Below are 20,097 nucleotides of genomic sequence, written 5' to 3'. Positions count from 1 at the left end.
TTTTGTATTTTCAGTTTTTTCATATGAAAAATCGATTTTTGGTTAGAAATGATCACACTCATTTTTTTAAAAAAAATCGATTTTTGGTCAGAAATATGAGTGATCACAGATCCAGATCCTTTTCTCGATTAAATGCTTATTTACAAAGTTATTAAGGATTTTAGATTTTTGAGTTTTTTATGAAAAATAGATTTTTGGTTATAAATATGAGAGATCACAGAACGAGCTCCTTTTTTCGATTAAACGCGTATTTACAAAGTTATTAAGGATTTTAGATTTTTGAGTTTTTTCATATGAAAAATCGATTTTTGGTTATAAATACGAGTGATCACAGATCGAGCTCCTTTTCTCGATTAAACGCGTATTTACAAATTTATTAAAGATTTTAGTTTTTTCAGTTTTTTCATATGAAAAATCAATTTTTGGTCAGAAACATGAGTGATCACAGATCGATCTCCTTTTTTCGATTAAACGCTTATTTACAAAGTTATTAAGGATTTTAAATTTTTTCAATTTTTTCATATGAAAAATCGATTTTTGGTCAGAAATTTTAGTGATCACAGATCGAGCTCTTTTTCTCGATTAAACGCTTATTTACAAAATTATTAAGGATTTTAAATTTTTGAGTTTTTTCATATGAAAAATCGATTTTTGGTTAGAAATACGAGTGATCACAGATCGAGCTGCTTTTCTCGATTAAACGCTTATTTACAAAGTTATTAAGGATTTTAGATTTTTGAGTTTTTTCATATGAAAAATAGATTTTTGGTCAGAAATATGAGTGATCACAGATCGAGCTCCTTTTTTCGATTAAACGCGTATTTACAAAGTTATTAAGGATTTTAGATTTTTGAGTTTTTTCATATGAAAAAATAAATTTTTGGTTAGAAATATGAGTGATCACAGATCAAGCTCCTTATCTCGATTAAACGCTTATTTACAAAGTTATTAAGGATTTTAGATTTTTGAGTTTTTTCATATGAGAAATAGATTTTTGGTTATAAATACGACTGATCACAGATCGAGCTCCTATTCTCTATTAAACGCGTATTAATTATTAAGGATTTTAGATTTTTGAGATTTTTTATATGAAAAAAACGATTTTTGGTCAGAAAAATGAGTGATCCCAAATCGAGCTCCTTTTCTCGATTAAACGCTTATTTACAAAATTATTAAGGATTTTAGATTTTTGAGTTTTTTCATATGAAAAATCGATTTTTGGTTATAAATACGAGTGATCACAGATCTAGCCCCTTTTCTCGATTAAACGCGTATTTAGAAAATTATTAAGGATTTTAGATTTTTGAGATTTTTTATATGAAAATGAGTGATCACAGATCGAGGTCCTTTTGTCGATTAATCGATTAAGATTTTAGATCTTTTGGGTTTTTTCATATGAAAAATCGATTTTTGGTTAGAAATATGAGTGATCACAGATCGAGTTCCTTTTCTTGATTAAACGTTTATTTACAAAGTTATTAAGGATTTTAGATTTTTAGTTTTTTCATAGGAAAAATCGATTTTATTAGAAATATGAGTGATCACAGATCGAGCACCTTTTCTCAATTAAACGCTTATTTAGAAAATTATTAAGGATTTTAGATTTTTTTTAGATTACTGATCGAGCTACAAAGTTAGTAAGGACTTTAGTTGAGTTTTCATATCAAAAATAGATTTTTGGTTAGAAATATGAGTGATCACTGATCGAGCTACTTTTCACGATTAAACGCTTATAAACAAAGTTATTAAGGATTTTAGATATTTGAGGTTTTTCATACGTTCAGCATAATCGTCGTATTCAGGTGTTTGGCCAGCAGCCTGCCCATATTTATAAATAAAAATTTGTTATGCTATTGAAGTAAGAAATTATTAATAAAAAAACTATTTAAATTTTATTCATTTCGATTTAAAAAAAAAAGCCGACAAAGAAACCAAATTATTCATTGCTTACAATGTAATTTTTTTTGCCATTATTGCATTAATTTTATGCATTTTTATGAGTTATAGTTTTTTGTTGTTTGTGTTCGAAGACGATTTAACCAAACATTTTATTGATTTATTACTTTAGGTGATGGTCTGATACAACACAAGGAATTACATGATGTCATACGTGCCTGCATGGAAGAGAACGGCATGGAATTCTCTGAAGATCAAGTAGGTACACTCGTATTGAATATAGAAAACATAAAATATAAAACGTGTGACAACAATAAATAATGATTTTTTTTTGTAATAATATGTAGAAAGGCAGAAAGATTTGATTTTGAATCTAAAGAAATCGCTTAAGTTACAAATGTAGACAAATGGTAACATTTATTAAAGATAAATGTTGGGCAGATAAATTTTAAAAATTATTGTAATAAAAATTTATAAAAAAAAACCAAAAATATTTTTGCGATCACATTTTTATTACGATCACAGCTAAAAATTTAACTTAAAACAAATTTGTTATTATTTTATTTTTGTAACAGTTAGCGGACATATAGGATTATCGAGTCTAAATTAGATCTAACTCAATGTTACTCATAATTCCAGATAGAAGATCTCACCACTGCTATGTTCGAGGATGCTGATCCCTACAATCGTGGAGAAATTACGTATGAGGCGCTGAAAAATCAATTACATAAACATGGTGGCCTCTTGGAAAACTTAAGTATAACGTTAGTTGTCTTTATATCATTTATATAGGTAGAGGGTTTAATAAATTAAATAAAATTTAGAATTGATCGCTGGTTGGTGCCCATGGGCCAGGACACTCCCGCTAGTAAATCGAAAGGATCTTTTTGGCAGCGTTTTCCTATACCACATCAATTGACACCGGCCTACATGAAAAATAATCATGTTTTTGTGACATATTTATTCATTTATATAGCAGTAAATGTATGTCTGTTCATATCGAGAGCAATACAATATAGAGCAAGTAATATTTTTGTTATATTTGCCAGAGCATGCGGTAAGTAATGGGGGAGAAAGAGAAATTCCTTTTTATATATATGTTTAATTTTTTAGGTCAATGTCTTAACTTTAATTGTGCCTGGGTTTTGGTGCTAATGCTGCGACACTCTCTAACCTATTTACGTTCTCGTGGCCTGTCCACTTATTTGCCAGTGGATAACCACATATATCTGCACAAGCTGACTGGCATTGTGATATCAGTATTGAGTTTAGTCCACACCATAATGCATCTCTTCAACTTTTCCATGATCGTGGTGAATGATCCCAACATTAATAAGGGAAATTACACCATTGCCGAATGGCTGTTAACGGATAGACCAGGATTATTTGGTTTAGTACCAGGCTGTGCTAATCCCACAGGTATAGCTCTTTTTGTAATACTGCTCATAATGTTTATCTGCTCGCAGCCGTTTGTAAGGCGTAAAGGCTCATTCGAGGTGTTCTATTGGACACATTTGTTGTATATACCATTTTGGATATTGGTATTCTTTCATGGGCCCAACTTTTGGAAATGGTTTTTTATACCTGGCATAGTTTATATTATCGAAAGAGTGCTGCGTTATGTTTGGATGCGTGGTGAACATGGCAAGACCTATATTAGTTCGGGTCTTCTACTACCCTCCAAGGTCATACATTTGGTTATAAAAAGACCTTACAACTTTAACTTCCGTCCCGGCGATTATGTGTTTGTAAATATACCGGCTATAGCCAACTATGAATGGCATCCGTTTACCATAAGTTCAGCTCCCGAACAGGAGGATTATATGTGGTTGCACATACGCACAGTAGGCGAGTGGACAAATCGTTTGTATCAGTATTTCGAAAGAGAACAACAGAAACTACACAATGGCGAGATTATAGCCCACAAACAAGCCATACCCACTTCCAGTCTTTTACAAATCAACAATGAAGCAGACAACACAAAACCCTCTGCCACACCCCAAACAGATTTCTTGGCACAAAATCTTTCCAAAATTCAACACAGTTCTAGCTTTGACTCTGCCATGGTAACGAAAACATTACAACAATTGCAAACTTCGGGTCCCACCAGACCACCACGTCACAACTTTGCCCCGCCACGTTTAGCCACCGAAAGTGTTAGTGCTAGCGAGGCAAACGAATCGAATGGCATCAATCGTATACGCAGTATTAAAAAGTCTTTGCAAAGAACATTTTCACGCAAGGACAATGCTGAAGTGAAGCATAAAGAGAAACGTAATTCGGGCCATTCAAATGATGGTTATGTGTCAGATGAATATGATTTGGAGGGACGGCCGGAGCATGTGAAGCGTCAGAAGATGCAAAAGTTATTGCTGAATAAACCACCGTTGGAGAAGAGCATATCGTTGCCCGATATGGCAGTGAAGACAAAGAAAAGAGAGAGACTAAAAGCGTAAGTATCCAGCAAAAACTTGGTAATACCAGAATTTGGTAATTAAATTTGTTTGGTGGGTAGTTTTTTCCAGGAAAGTGTTATTATCCATATATATAAGCCTATTGAAATAGGAGTCGGTTAGGTTAAAAACTTAGTCCCCTCGATATAGTTTCTCAGTGATTTACAAATTGTATTCTTAAGATATTCCGTGTTCGTTTGTGATTGGACTCAATGCTGAATGCTCCTTTTCACACGCCCTATCGTTAAATATACGCTAGTTTCATAGGGTTTTGATAATCCGTTAAAATGACAGTTGGAGTTTAGTTATCAATCCTCATCAACCATTTAATACCCTTCGTAATCGCCATTACTTTACCCTAGAGAAGAGTATTGTGATCTGGGAGATGAAAGTATTTACCCATATATATCGGTACCTTGGTCATTCCTTACTATTGTTACTGCATCCCATTCTTCACTTCCGGAATTATGTAGATTAGGGTTAACGTATTTTGTTTGAATTATATCACATTCCTTAATAGTAATATTTCCTTCAGGTAGATTCGATTTAGATTAGATTTGAATGGGTGTGTACTATAGAAGTACACTTCCACTCGTAGACCCATGGGATCCATTGTGATACCCTTTAGAAATATAACCGGGTGTAAACATAAAGAAGAAATGAAATTGGAGATAATAAAGAAAGAAATCTGATGCCGCAAAGATAATTAAAGTGAAAAACCTAGTCCAAAGAAAAATAAGAAAAAGGAAGAATGACAGAAAATTAGTATAGACTGGGATTCACACATTCCCGTTTCTAAAAAAAAAAGCCAGCCTATTCCCCTGAAAAATCCTAATAGATTCTCTAGATTATATTCTGTTTTCCTAAGACCCTTTCCTAGTCTAGGACAGTTATACAGAATATGTTCCACTGTTTCTAGTTCCTCAGTATCCTCGCACAACCTAGACAAGTCCTGTGCACCCATATCCGATTTACCAATGAAATATACAATTGAGCAGTGCCCAGTTTTCTCTCCTACTAATGACCAGAGACTTTTCCTATCCAACCCAATTAGTATTCTGGTTGCCTCTGCATCCAAGTTTGACCAAATAGCCCTGGACACCCTGCTATCCATCCCACTACACCAGGATTGATTCGTAGAGTCCCGGAATCTTTCAGGGATCAATAATAGTGGCATATAGGAGGTTTAACCATCCCGTCCCTTCTAAAAAAGTACTTTGGTGAAGAGAATATAAAATTCGGCACTGTCGAATATAGCACTCTCACTTTTTATTTTCGTGATCTACGTTCTTGTAAGCAAACAAACAATACATAATTTCTATTTTTAAAATATACTTAAAAAATATACATTTATTTTAAAACAATCCCTTTCTCTTCTTATTTCTAATAACTCTACAGCCTTCATGCCTTGGGTCGTTCGGAATCAGAAAGATCATTTGACGAGACACGCATACGACGAGCTAGAATGCAAAACATGGGTTCAGCCTATTTAAGTCCTCAAAATAAATCATTGGCACAAAGTTTTCGTTACATGCGCAATAAACCCACAATAATAGCATTTAAAACACCCAGTAGGGAAGAAAATCAACCAGCATTTGCTCAAACTAATAATACGGCGATGGAACCTTACACTCTAGTGCAAGCAGAAGAGGGAAAAATAGCAAAAGGTAGGAAATACTGACAACAAACAATTCAAGAATTTCTAAATATTTTCCAATTTCTAGATAAATCTTCCATAAACCTCAACAACAAGGAGGATAAACCGGATTTAACAGTATCGAAACCTTTGGAGGTAAGTGGTTGTTTTAATTTAAAACTAAAAAACCTTTAATTCCCATTTTCCCTTACAATTAATTTGAAATCCTAAAAACATATGATAATTAACACCAAAAACAACACTAACTTGTATTTAATTTTAATAATAATTTGAAAAGAAAAGAATCAAGTAAGAAAACTACAAACACGTTTCAAACTCTTTAGGACTACACCCATACATCGGTTAATGCAAACAATCGTGTGGGACGTTTGAGACGTCCCACATTTTTGCGTTCATTATCGACCTCTATTAAAAATCGGGGCAGTAATGGCAGCATACCCACAAATGGCACAACTAACTCTGGTGGCAAGGTTACACTTGATGCAGGAGTATTAGAGGTTTGGGTCTTAAATAACCATAGATTTTTTAAGTTGTGATAATAGAAAATAATGAATTTTTAACTTAAAATTAAACCTATTTTTTACTTTAATAATTTTTATTATTTCATAAACATAGATATTTATTGATGGCCCTTATGGAGCCCCCTCCTCACATATATTCATGGCTCAACATGCTGTGTTAATTGGCACGGGCATTGGAGTTACTCCCTTTGCCTCAATACTACAATCGATTATGCATCGTTATTGGAAGGCACGACACACCTGCCCCCGCTGCGATTTCGAATGGTCTAGTGATATTCCGAAAACCGTAATGAATCTGCGTAAAGTCGATTTCTTTTGGATTAATCGTGATCAGCGTTCGTTTGAATGGTTTGTAAACTTGCTGTCACAATTGGAAATTGAACAGGCTGAATTGGGTGGTGCTATGGAAAGGTTAGCATCAACCATTAATTAACAAAATATACTCCTTAATGTTTTCAATTCAATCTTATGTTCTTTATATAGGTTTTTGGACATGCATATGTATATTACAAGTGCCTTACAGCGTACCGATATGAAGGCAGTTGGCCTGCAACTAGCTTTGGACTTATTACACGAAAAGGTAGGTGGTTCGAAGTTCGAATATTAAGAAGAAAATTTTCACTTACCTGATTTGTAAAATTTTTGCAAAATTGTAAATGGTTTAGATGTATAGATTTTATATTGTAATGAAACCCGAATGAATGATAAAATGAAGTCTGTAAAGAAAAGATGAAAAGATCTTTAGTGCACTAAATTCAACTAAACTGCAGTGTAGATGAATTTTTCGCTCATGTTCTGTAAATCTGCAAATCGCAGACTCGGATTCAATTTACAGAACAGGGAGTTTATTAATAACAATAGTCAGTCTAACTTTTCTAAACGTAAGGACACACATCAAGACAAAAACGACATAACCACTAAATAAAATAAATTTTATTTATTTGAAAAACCTCTTGTACTTAAGATAAATCACAGTATATATTAGGATTCATTTAATTGTTGCTGTTTGCTCTCACAAAACACTTGTATGAGTAAAAAGCATCAAACAAATTTGTGCTAAAAATAGTGGATTTAATTTGTATAGTAAATATTTGCCATGTCTGAATTCTTATAATTTAGAATTTGCCTTTAAGCTATGAATTCTGTAGAATATTTTTCAAATTAATTCAAAGTAGGTGTAATGTAAACAAAATGTATGGCATTTTGTTAATGTAAACAAAATGTATGGCATTTTGTTAAAACCAGTATAGACGACAAATCTTAATTTCCACGACAACCGTTTCTAAGCACCGGAATGATCCGAGCTACTAGGTCAAGGGCTGTCAATCCCAGAAAAAACTTTAACATTTTCAACAGCGGACCAACATCTTCCGCCTTTGCTGCTCCGCATTATTGTGGTCCGTGCTGGAATTAAATCTAATCCCGGACCACGATTCTGTAGTTTGCCAGAACCGGTTACACCATATGTCTACCCAATTAAGGTGTAACACTTGTTTGGGCTGGTGGAACTTCTCCTGATGTAACCACGAAATGTAGAGTTTTGTCACCCCATGCGCCTCCGACTTCATACCGCAATTGCAACAGCAATCACAACATAAACAACAGCAAATGTCACCATCATCGAACAACATCGATTGCTTTCCAGAGACCAGGGGTGACATCCAAATTTCAGGTCATCTGCAGTAACCCCCAAGTTAAATAAAACGAGATAACCACATTTATACAGCAGATCAACATTGTGGTCGATGCGATCCAGGAGACGAAACTGACACACAATTCCAGTCTGCACAGTTATAACTGGTTCTCCGAAAATATCACACCAGAGGTAACGGTGGAGGCATCACCTTCATCATCCACAACATCTCTTTATACTAGAGATCAATACCTTAAAGCGATCAAGGCCAAATGCATTGCGTTCAGATAGGGGGATGCGAATATAAAGCTATATAATGTCTACGTTCCGCCAGTAGCCAGCTGTCCTTTAGGCTACCGTCCTGACATCAGGATCCTATTAGATAGTGATACGCATCTGGTCTTAGGAGACCATCAGCTCTGGCACTCTAACTGATCCGAATCGTGATTTCTGCAGGTTGATAAATGAGGATAAGTGGATAAATAATTAGATCATCTGAAGAAATGCAACTTAAGTTCAGGGGCTGCTTAGTTGTGGTCTACAAAGAAGGATGACAGGGTCGATATTACTGTGCTCGCATCCGTTCTACTGGTTCGATATGTTCGCAAAGTACACAACATTCATGTCTCGTACACTCCACAGCTTTTTACGTCAACTGAAGTTGCAGAGGCAATATACAATGCAGCGTAACCATCCAGGACCAGAAGGAATATCCACGCTGATGTTGAAATTCCAATGGTTTTTAACCTTTCAGTGAGCAGCTTGATAATACCCGGTGGCTAGAAAAAGGGTACAGTCATCCCAATCCTAAAACCTGGCAAGGAAGCGACTAAGAGGCATTCGAACAGGCCGATATCCCACTTATCACCTATTGCGAAGAATTTTCTCCTCCCCCAAGTGACCTACTAGCAGCACAACAACAGCATAAGGCGCCATTGCCTCCCAGATCTACCAAGGCTTATACCAGCAAAGGCCTTGTGTAAGGACGATCCTCATGGCGCTAGTCCTGTCGAAGGCATTCGACACTATCAGCTATTCACTTCCAGGATATCCTGCAATCCTCAATGCCCAACAACTAGAAGAGGTGTTATGAATGGTTAACTCGTAGAAATACACAATTTCTTCACCGCACATAACTTGCAGCTAACAGCAGAGTAGTCTTCGGCAATATTCTTCACCACCTCCAGATGTAGCCGATAGAGTCCAAATTCCGACTGTGAACAATCCAAAAATTTTGGTTGACCTTTGTGAGCATATTTACCTCCTCAGATGATGCCAAGCAATCACGTACAAATTGAGAAGGTTCGCAAGGCGATAGCAGGCAGCATGGATGAAGACCACATGATGATTAGTCCGTTAGTGGTCAATTACGCTGCACCAGTGTAGTCACCTTTGTTGAGTGATACCCAAATTCTAAAATTTTTATTTTTTAACTTCGATTAGAGAATCAGTTGTGGAATTCGATTAGAAAAGAAAATCATTCGAATTATACATCGAAATTCTGAAATATTCTCTTTTATCTTGAGTTCAAGAGTTTGTAATTTGTGTACTACAGTTCGGCTTCTCTCTCTCTAAACCGACATCCAGTAGTATTCGATGGAGTCCAAATTCCGACTGTTCACAACCTAAACATTTTGGGGCGACCTTTGAGAGCAGCTCATGCCACAGCAATCACGCACACATTGAGAAGTAGAAACAAGGTTCTCAAAGAGCTAGGCGGCAGCACTTGAGGCATGGTCAATTACGCTGTTCTAGTGTATTCACCTTCGCTGAATGATAATCAATTATCATTAAAAAAAAATAGCAAATCAATTGTGTAATTTGATTATACAAGAAAATCATTCGAATTACACATGAAAATTCCGAAATATTTTCTTTCGAATAAAATTACACATAACCCCATTGGACATTGTATTATATAATATTTCAATGTATTTATACATCCTTTTTTTCTTTTTATTTCATTTTAGGGCAAACGTGATTTAATAACTGGCTTAAAAACTCGCACCAATGCCGGCAGACCGAATTGGGATAAGGTATTTAAACAGTTGCAGGCACAGAAAAAGGGCAAAGTAACAGTATTCTATTGTGGACCACCACAGCTGGCTAAAACACTGCGTTATAAATGCGATGAATATGGTTTTGCATTCCGCAAAGAATGTTTCTAAAAAAAACAACAAATTATAATTTAAACAAAAAAAATATATAAAGAAATAAAGGTATTTTAGCCATAATCAAATAACCAAAATACCTTAAAAGAAACAGTGGAAAAAATGAATTTATTTGGCAAAAATACTGGTAAAAGGGCTAAATTTGAAAAATATATAAATATAAGTTTAGCATAAGTTTGTAATTTTCTTTTTTTTTTGTTTTTTCCTTTTTTATTATTTGTAATGTATAATTTATTAAATTTGTATTTATTTTATATTGTATTTGTATAATAATTGTTGAATTTTTTTTGTTAACTTGCCTCTTTGTTATAAAATTATTATTTAAAAAAAAATAAATATAAAACTTTAGGTTAGAAAAATCAAACCAAAATGTTTAAAAGCAAACACCTTTTAAAGGTATTTTTTTATAAAAAAAACTACATTTTTATAATGTATAAATTAAAAAGTTACCTTTAGAATATTGCTGTTTTTTAGTTTTTTTGCCAAATGGCAAAATTTATTGTAGGTTGCATACATTTCCTTTGTATGGTTATTATCTCATCGGTTACATTGTCCGCATTATAGAATTCTCTTAGTTCAGCTATGGCCTGTTCTTCAATTTGTGTCAGGGCCAGAGACTTGTGCTTGGTACGCTCATAGTATTCACGTTGACGTTTCTCTTCAGCCAAGATCTGGCTAAAACTATTGCTGGCATTTGCTGTAGAGGGCGAGGTAGTAGAGGTCTTGCTATTCGTTCTCATCATATTGGCAAATGAAGAAGGATCTGCAGAACTGCCGGTAGGTGGTGAATACAGCGCATCAAATTCGATAGTTGAATTGGGGGATTGTGGTACTATACCCCAGGCATTAGGGGGTTGTGTTACAGTAACCGGTTTAGATTCGCTTAAAGCTGGGGCACGCCAAGAACCTACAACATTTGAACTTTCGGATGTCAGACGTTTACGCTGTTTTTGCGATAGTTTTTCTCTGGGTGGTGTTTTTAAATCGGCAAAATTAATGTTATACAGCTTAGAAGCTGAAGTAGTAGAGGGTAATTCCTCCAACTCCCTTTCAGGTGTTTTGCTTTTTATGGCCGCTGTAGTTTCATTAGTTTTAGTCAAAGCAACACACATGGGCATTGGCTGTTCATCCTGTTTTATAATTTCGTTGGACACCAACTTTTTATGTTCTTTTTTATCCAAAACCTTCATCCATGATTTGGCTTCATTTTGCAGTTTTTTTGCCATTTCTTCTGCTTCTTGAATCACTTTAGATTTTTCCGAATTTCTGCGTATTTTCTCTGAATTTTCAGACACATTTAAAGTTTCCATCATGGACGAAATAGCATCTCTTTCATATTGCCTAGCGGATAATTTTGTTTTGTTTTCTTTAGCTTTAGTTTTCTGAGCACTTCTATACAGCTTTTGCTCCTCCTCATCCATGCGATAGTTCAAGTCTACCTGAAAATCATCCACAAAACTACACAAACAATCATCGTCAACTGCTTCCGAATCGGGGGTAATCATGCGATAATCAAAGACCTGCTTAAACATTTCACGATAGTGTTGATTGATACATTTCAAAGCCTCCGGCTCACAATCAAATAAAGTCTTTTGTAGCAAAATTCTGGCCAAATTTTGACATATGAAATCCAAACAGCCCTTTCTCAACACCTCACAATTGTACATGTGGGCAAAATCCAACATATCACCACATTTTCTTATCGATATCTTGTCCAATAGCAAAATTTCACACACATTCCTTAGGCGTTCAATAAAGAATTGATCACAGAATACAATCATGTTGTAGAGGAAAGTTTCGCGATACTGTTGCTTACGAAACTGCTCCACATCTAAACTGTAGAGAAACTCAATTATGGCCTGCATATATTCGATGGGTACTGTGGATAAATTGATGGTGGTCTGTTCCGCCCAGGTGTGTGTAAACATCATTTCAAAGTATTCCAAACGTGCTACTAATACACATTTATGGGCTGGCAATTCGACATTATTTTCGCATAGAATGCGTACATCATAGAATTGTTGGTAGTCGGACAGCCGCAAACGATTAAAACGATATTTGGATTTATCCACCATGTGTGGCAAATAAAAGGGGGATTGTTGCAGGTAGCTAAAGGTTTTTGAAAGAGAAAGAGAGGTTAGAAAATGTTCTGAAAATTAATAAATAACAATTTTCACTTACTATTTTAAATAATTGGCCAAATTTGTGATATGAAATTGTTCAACAAAATTTAAAAATATTTTACAAACATCATCCAGTTCAGCAGGACTATCGGTGTGCAAACTGCTTTGTATATCTTCGAGATCTGGAAACATAAATCTTTATTACAAATCGCAATTCTCTTAAACCAAATCAACACACACCCACCTTGTTCATTAAGCAAATAGTTTGAATAAATAAATTTCAATATTAGCTCAAACATTTTACCCGTTAAAAGTTGAAAATTTAAATGCACTTCCTTTTCATCTTTCATTGCAATGAATTCCCTTAAACCGGGTGCTCGAGCATGGATTATGAATCTATGGGCCGGAAATTTATCACCATCTACATGAAACACTACATCGTGTATGGCATCGTATTCGCACACATCATTGTAAAGTTTTTTAAATGTATATTCTTCGGGATTAAGGGCAGGCAATTTGAAATATTTAACATGCGACTCTTGCAGCACTCCAAACGAAGCAAAATCATCATCACAGAAGACATCAACAGCACGATCAATTTGTGTTATGCGCTGTAAATCGATGCGTATCATAACATCTTTAGCCATTTCGGCTGAACGATGATCACTACGTGACCAGATGTTGCCCAAAGATTTTGAAGTTCCAGCCGTTTCGGGGCGTGTGTAATAGGGTGGCGTGGAGATCTGTTGACATTTGCCTTTGTAAATGTCTCCCTGTGAGAGGATCAAAACTTGATTGCCTTTATAAAGAATTTTATCGATTTGCGTTAAGCGTATGTTGGAAAAAGAGCATCTGTGAGAAATTATAAAAATGGTTAAATGATTTAAGGAATAATGATTAAAAAATTATTATAAAGGGTCTCATTTTGTGAAACGAAGAGTAAACGTAAGCAATTTGTTTGTAAAACACTGGGAAAAGGGTTTAAAAATTAAATTTGTTTAAGGTTTGTCATTGCGTTTTATAAAATGAGGCCCTAAATATTTTTATTTCACCTATAAAAGTTTTGTGTTAATTGATACCATAGAAAAACCACATTGGTCTGTGTTAAGATTAGCAGTTTTAAGGCACTTGCTGTACCCTTTTCCGATCTGGCATTGTCACCCTCTATAACTGCTATGCTCTTTAGGGATTCATAACTAGGTTTAAATAAAATTAAGAGTTATTTTAGTTCCAGCGCAAAGGATTTACTTTTATGTAAGACTTACTTGGGTGCCTTTATAGATTTCATTTTATAATTATGATATAATAATATGGTATTATCCTTGGTTATAACTACTGTGGAGGTGTTATTAGCTTCTACAAATTGTATAGAGGTTTTAGGTGGTAATTTCATCTAGAATGATAGAGTTGTGATTATTTCATTTTTATTATCATCATTAAGTTACTTTGTAATGAAATAATATTATTTTTTTGGAGTGAAAAAATTTAATTATGAAAAAAAATTTTTTGTTGAAACAAATGTTGGTGAAAAAAACTTGGTGAAAAATTATTTTTTTTTTTGAACTAAACATTTTTTTCACCTAAATTTTTTTTTTCAACTAAAAGTTTTTTCACCAAAAATATTTTTTTTCACCTAAAATTTTTTTTTTTCACCAACAATTTTTTTTCAGCAAATATGGTTTTTAATAATTTTTTTTACCAACATTTTTTTTTCAATTAAAAATTTCTGGTAAATAGCACTTTTACTTGTTTTTATTTATGTTTATACATGTCAACAAGTTGTTTGGGAAATTCGGTAATAATCGAATCTAATAAGAATCTAGGGGAGGTATTGTGTAATTAGGAAAGGAAAATTATTTGAATTTTTATGCTTTATACATAGAAATTCGAAAATATTTTCTTTGGAATCAAATTACACTATGACTCCCTGAACGATTTAAAAAAAAATTAAGTTTCCATGACAATTATTTGACTTACCAATTTAGGTATCTGCACTGTCTTCGTATTAGCATCAATGCCCATTTGACCCAAATTTGTTCCCCAAACATACAAACACTTTTCCGAGTACGCCAATGAATGATAATCTCTGGCAATAACTTTTTGTAAGCTCTCGACATTAGAATTTCTCAAGGTAGAAACTTCTTTAAAATTTAAGCACTTTTCACCAGCATCACGTATACCCAACTGTTGGCTATCATTAAGACCGCAGGCAAAGACTAATGAATAATTGGTCAATACCAAAGAATGTTTGCGCGAAGCACTAATACAAACAATTTCCTCGCCAGTATTTTTCAAAGGGATTTTTATCTTTTTGGGAGTACTTAAGCTATTTTCATTACCGGTACCTATTACAAAACGAATAAACTTTTAACATAACAAAAATATTTCATATAAACAACAAAATGCTTACCTAATCTGCCACCTTTGCCATGACCCACTGCATACAAATTGGATTTCTTATCCAAAAACAAACTGTGATAGGCCCCCAAAGCAGCCGATTGTATGGATATTTGTTCTTTGCGAAAATAATCCAGCATTTGGGGTAAATGATCGGTGCCCTGGTCATTGTTAACGCCCAAATTGTAATTTTTGTTGGAACCCCATACCAAAAGTTCATTATTTGCAGTTCTAAATTGAAGAATGTGTTTTATTTTTAAATATTTTATGAAATTAATTAAACTCACACTTTATGTTTGGTGGGATAATCGCTTAGACGACAAACTTGCTGTAAGGGAGAGCGGGTATCCTCGTCTAAAATATCTAAGCTGGCACCATAGCGCAGCAACAAAACGGCACAGTCTATGCAACCATAAAAAATGGCACGATGTAAAGGGCTGCTGCCAGATTCAAAATCACGGCCACTGATAATAGAGCCCTTTTAAAAACAAATGTAAATAACATATTTAATTAAAAATTATTTTTGTTTTGCACAAAAACATACCTGATTTAAAAGCCATTCCAGAATATCATAACGATCAACTGAGGCAGCCACATGTACTGCCGAGCGTCCCTATTTTTCCAATTATTATAAATTATTTATAAATACATAGCCATAAAATATTTCTTAAATTCTTTCCAAAACTTACCAAATCGTCAACAATATCGGCATAATTGCAACAAGTCTTGGCCACATATGCAGCCAACTTTTCATTCTCAATGGAACGCTTGGTCAGGGCAGACGTTATAGCATTTCCATGCGCTCTCAAACGACACTTGCGTGTACAGTCGTACTCATAATTTTTTGGATTAAACATCACTTTATTCACTTAATTTAGTTGATATATATTTAAAAAGTAATAATATAAATATAATTTGTATAAAAATTCTACACACACAAAAAAGTCTGCGTCTGGTTTGCAAATTCTAAAGAATTTTTGACATTTCATTTTCAACCGTTGTCCGTCAGCTGTTGTTGTTTATATGCTAAATTACGGTAACCCGTGCATGATTGCCAAATAATAATGATCATTAAGCAGATGGTGCTTATGAAATTCATATAGAATTGATTGTGAAATTCAATTTATTTAGAATTTTGATTGTGAATTCTTTTTGAATTGAATTTCACAATCAATGTTTTTCACCTTCCGAATTTCTGTCTTTTATGACGATCTAAATATATTGATTTTATTCAACACCAATTTCATTTTCTCAATAAGAATTCGGATGCCTTCTTCCTTTGAGTCGGCACAATAATCCTCCTTAAAGTGCCAAAAAGCTCGCTCCAGAATACATTGTTTGCCATTTTTGTTTTATTATTAATTTTTTAATGTTACGTTTTAACTTTTTCTAATAATTAACACAAAAATAAAATAAAAGGGTATTATGCGCTTTTGCTGAAATCACTTTAACATAAATTTCCTAAAAATGTCGCTGTCCACAAAAGGTCAACTTCCTAAAATCAATCTTCAAAATGTTGGAATCAAATATAATTTAACAAAAATAGGTTTCATATAGTTGTTGTTTTTTTCATTTTTTGTTAAACATGTTTTTTTGAATTGTTATTTTAAAATTTTTTAAATTAAAATTTTTTTTTAAATTCTTTAAATTTAATTTTTTTTAAATTTTTTGTTAAAAAAGGTGAAGGGTATAAAAAATGGTTTTGCTCATTTCAACGGGTCGCGAAGTAGGCTGCACAGTGGCATCGGCTCACAGTGTTGGCACCATTTCTTTTAACGTTGAGTTACCATTTTTTTCGTACCAAAATATAAACAGAGTTGTTATCTTATTTATCGATAGCACTCAAACCCCTGGACACTGATAGGGAAACCCTAAACTGACACCTGCAAGAATGTAAACAAAGTGAAAGACTAACAAACAAAGCTCCACAATTTTCGGAAAACCATGAACAACCACTCAAATAAACAATATAAAAAGGACCTTGGCATTCGGATTCGTCCTCCAGAAAGTGAACTACCATTTCCCGATATTAAAAAACCCCAACCAATTGGTTTCTACAGCATAAATGCTAATCGTGACTTCGAGCCCAATGATCAACAATTGCGGTATTTCAAACTGCCCAATGTGAAAAAGTTGCCTCTGGATCTAAATGCTGGTTTAGATGTAGCCATCAAAAAACCAGAGTCAGCCAGCGATGAAACCTTAGACAGTCTATTGAAATTTATTTATGATCATAATCAAAGAATATTTGGCCATGGAAGTACAGCGCCACCGCCGGAGTTTGTGACATGGCGTGGTATCTTGCGGCTTATAATGTGTACACCGTATGAATATCGCCAGGACTGGTGTTTGCATGTGACACGTTTCAATAACACGTTTTATTTGTTAAAAAGAGAAACTGCCCAAGATAAACATCGTCGCAGCCAGGAAACCGAACAGCAGAAAACGTTCATGGCTTATGGTTTTAAATTTGAACAATATTGTTTATCTGAAACACCGTTCAATGAACCGGACACTTCAGCGCCGGTCAATGAAAGCGAAGAATTTTCGTTGGTCTTTCAAACTCGTTTAGCTGGTCTAAGTCTTTTGTATGGTGCCGAAATGGATGGTATTGTTAGCGATCAACCAGTACAACTGTAAGTTAAATTTATTGGAGAATTGAAACAAATTAAATTTACTTTGTTTATATATTTTTTTAATTTTAGCAACTACGATAGACCCAGTAATTTAGATTCTTTAAAATATGTTGAACTTAAGGTGCGCCAGGGTAATTTAAATTCATTTCAATACAAATCATTTTTACGTCACAAAACACGCAATTGGTGGTGTCAGTCCTTTTTAGTGGGTGTTCAAGACTTATATGTAGGCATGAGAAATGAAAAGGGTTTCGTACAGGATATTGAGCGTATGGAAATGAGATCGCTGCCAAAATTAGGAGGGGTAAGTAAATTCTTTAAATATGCAGAAGAAAGAAGTCTATAAAACTACTCACAATTTACATATTTTATTGTTTTACTGATTAATTCTGCCCATATCTAACTAATATCTGTAAATCAGAATAGTACTACACCATTTCCAATTGTATTTCAGAAGTTTCTAATTATATTTCAGAAAATTCTGATTGTATTTCAGAATTTTCTATTTGTATATCCGAAATTCAGAATTTTCGAATTGGATTTCCGGAATTTCCATTTATATATCAGAAATATATAATAGAAATACAAATGAATTTATATTCTGAATTATAACTGAAAAATTCTAAAATATAATTGAAATTTTCTGATAAAAAATTAGAAAATTTTGAACTATAAGTGAACATTTATTTGTGAAATTTAATTGACAGTTCTGAAATACATTTAAAAATATCTGAAATTCAATTAGAAAATTCTGAAATACAATTGGAAATGGTGCAGAATAGACACAATTACACAAATTAGTTAGTTCACATTAATTGACTCCCTTAATTTTTATTTACAGCAAACACATTGGGCACCTTGGGTCTGTGCAAATTTCTTACTACAATTCCTCTTACGATTACGCTCGATAATGGCTAATGAGAATTGTCCACATACGGTGTATGAATTTTATTTTAATGCCGAATCTGGACGCATTACATATGAATGCTTGCGAGGCAAAACACCTCATTCCTTTTTACCCGATTGGTATATTAATTTAATAAATCGTCTAACAAAAAATTCAAATTTACATTATTAATAATTATAGGCTAATTAACCAGATTTATGAAACCACATAACTTATGTTTGAAATTGAGAATATTTCGCTGACAATTATTGAAATACATGCTAAAAGAAATGGATGGAAAAAATACATAAACAAATTAAACAACTTGTTTCATTTCAAAATACACCATTTCCAATTATATTTCAGAAGTTTCTAATTGTATTTCTGAATATTCCAAAAAATTTCTAATTTTATGCCTATCAGAATTTTCTATTAACAATTTTGGAATACAATTAAAAATTTCTGAAATATAAACAGAATCTTCTGAAATGTAATACTCCGAATATTATACTCTGAATACTCTGAAATTTAATTAGAAACTCCTGAAATACAATTAGAAATGGTTTTCTCTAAATCGAGACATTTCAAAATGGATCGAATTTCAAAAATGAATATCAAAAAATTTATGTTTTGCAAATCGCAAGATTTTATAAATTGAAACAGGTTGGTTTACTCGATAGTGAAACGAGTAAACCATGTGGATTCGATTTAAAGAACAGGGGGATATTCTAGATGCGTTTACATAGAATCGAAATCCTTTTCTGTCTGTTGAAATAAACTTTCTGATTCCCCCGAAATTGTTTTCGATGTGAATGATATATCAAGCGACAATATCCTAGAATGAAGCTGTTGGAAATCGGCCCACAAATGGATGAGTTAAGAACATAAAGTTAACATATATTATTGTAGAATACGTGTTAAAATTTAATGTTCAAACAATCGACTTTTTTATCGGAAAAAATTTAACAATCTATTACGTTATCCATAAAAAATCGAAAAGTCTAAACTAAACTAAAAAAAATTGAAAAAGTCGAATTTTTTTAAATTGTTAAAAAATATTTACCATATCTTAGTGTTAAAAATATAAATTTTTTACACTAACATATGGTGAAAAGTTGAAAAAAACTCGAAAATACAAGATTTAAATAAAAAAGTCGACTTTTCATAAATTACCAAAAGTCCAATACAAAAATTTAGAATTTTCTAAAAGTCGACTTTTCAAAAATCTAAACTTTAACCCTAGTTTGAACTAGGGTTAAAGTTTGACTAGAATTTTTTTCAGTGCTTTTTCGTTTTGAGTGCATGAAAAGTCATCGTCGATTTTTAGACTTTAAAATTGTTTAATAGTTGGCTTTTTGGAATGTTTGTTTGAATCAAAGGTCAGTAAAACGTTACCCTTCTAATAATACTGTGGTATATTGACAATATTGTCAACAACAATACAACTCTGCGGTATTTTGTCCATTTTCTTGTAAAATTTTGTACTGAACATACGTTTACAAATGGATTATTTCAGGAGGAATTCATATAAGGTGGAGTCGGTCAAAAAGCTCATTACTTTTTTTAGGTTGTTTGGTTCTAGCTTCTGTCAAAGATTGTTTTTATATTTCAATATCTACATATTCTATGTTTATTAACAAAATATTATTTTTTTACATAAATAAGTTAAGCCCCCACTAAACAATTATCTACACTATATTATGTTTATTACTCAATTTTTTTAA

At 33.3% G+C, this 20,097-nt stretch overlaps 3 protein-coding genes across 4 annotated transcripts in view; 2 read left to right on the top strand and 1 right to left on the bottom strand.

Annotated features, from left to right (window-relative positions):
- The window catches only part of Nox (NADPH oxidase), a 42,076-nt gene extending 31,375 nt beyond the window's left edge, over nucleotides 1–10,701 (top strand). Inside the window, exons 7-16 of the mRNA XM_065511399.1 lie at nucleotides 2,069–2,154; nucleotides 2,536–2,660; nucleotides 2,721–2,953; nucleotides 3,010–4,348; nucleotides 5,748–6,016; nucleotides 6,074–6,141; nucleotides 6,330–6,503; nucleotides 6,622–6,938; nucleotides 7,011–7,107; nucleotides 10,131–10,701. Coding sequence (XP_065367471.1) covers nucleotides 2,069–2,154; nucleotides 2,536–2,660; nucleotides 2,721–2,953; nucleotides 3,010–4,348; nucleotides 5,748–6,016; nucleotides 6,074–6,141; nucleotides 6,330–6,503; nucleotides 6,622–6,938; nucleotides 7,011–7,107; nucleotides 10,131–10,328 — 2,906 coding nt within the window. The 3' untranslated portion in view covers nucleotides 10,329–10,701. The remainder of the gene's footprint in view (nucleotides 1–2,068; nucleotides 2,155–2,535; nucleotides 2,661–2,720; nucleotides 2,954–3,009; nucleotides 4,349–5,747; nucleotides 6,017–6,073; nucleotides 6,142–6,329; nucleotides 6,504–6,621; nucleotides 6,939–7,010; nucleotides 7,108–10,130) is intronic.
- A 96-nt stretch (nucleotides 10,702–10,797) lies between these two features.
- LOC135960173 (inhibitor of Bruton tyrosine kinase) lies at nucleotides 10,798–15,768 on the bottom strand. The gene is made up of 10 exons (XM_065511400.1): nucleotides 15,541–15,768; nucleotides 15,396–15,464; nucleotides 15,139–15,329; nucleotides 14,865–15,082; nucleotides 14,432–14,799; nucleotides 13,720–13,847; nucleotides 13,507–13,650; nucleotides 12,699–13,306; nucleotides 12,513–12,636; nucleotides 10,798–12,440 (listed from the first exon to the last, which is right to left on the bottom strand). Exons 1-10 carry the CDS (start codon nucleotides 15,706–15,708, stop codon nucleotides 10,802–10,804), a joined length of 3,657 nt encoding a protein of 1,218 aa, XP_065367472.1. The 5' UTR covers nucleotides 15,709–15,768; the 3' UTR covers nucleotides 10,798–10,801.
- A 981-nt stretch (nucleotides 15,769–16,749) lies between these two features.
- On the top strand, nucleotides 16,750–18,697 carry LOC135960220 (decapping nuclease DXO homolog). Of its 2 annotated transcripts, XM_065511457.1 has the most exons (4): nucleotides 16,750–17,487; nucleotides 17,557–17,791; nucleotides 18,329–18,513; nucleotides 18,575–18,697. In XM_065511457.1, exons 1-4 carry the CDS (start codon nucleotides 16,796–16,798, stop codon nucleotides 18,603–18,605), a joined length of 1,143 nt encoding a protein of 380 aa, XP_065367529.1. In that variant the 5' UTR covers nucleotides 16,750–16,795; the 3' UTR covers nucleotides 18,606–18,697. The 2 variants fall into 2 exon arrangements, with proteins under 2 accessions (XP_065367529.1, XP_065367528.1); XM_065511456.1 differs by having other exon boundaries at nucleotides 16,751–17,487; nucleotides 18,329–18,697.
- Nucleotides 18,698–20,097: the final 1,400 nt, after the last annotated feature.

Source organism: Calliphora vicina, chromosome 5 (genome assembly GCF_958450345.1).
Source record: "Calliphora vicina chromosome 5, idCalVici1.1, whole genome shotgun sequence".
Lineage (NCBI taxonomy): Eukaryota > Metazoa > Arthropoda > Insecta > Diptera > Calliphoridae > Calliphora > Calliphora vicina.
Note: the sequence above shows the minus strand (reverse complement) of the source record. Positions and strands in the feature narration are given on the sequence as shown.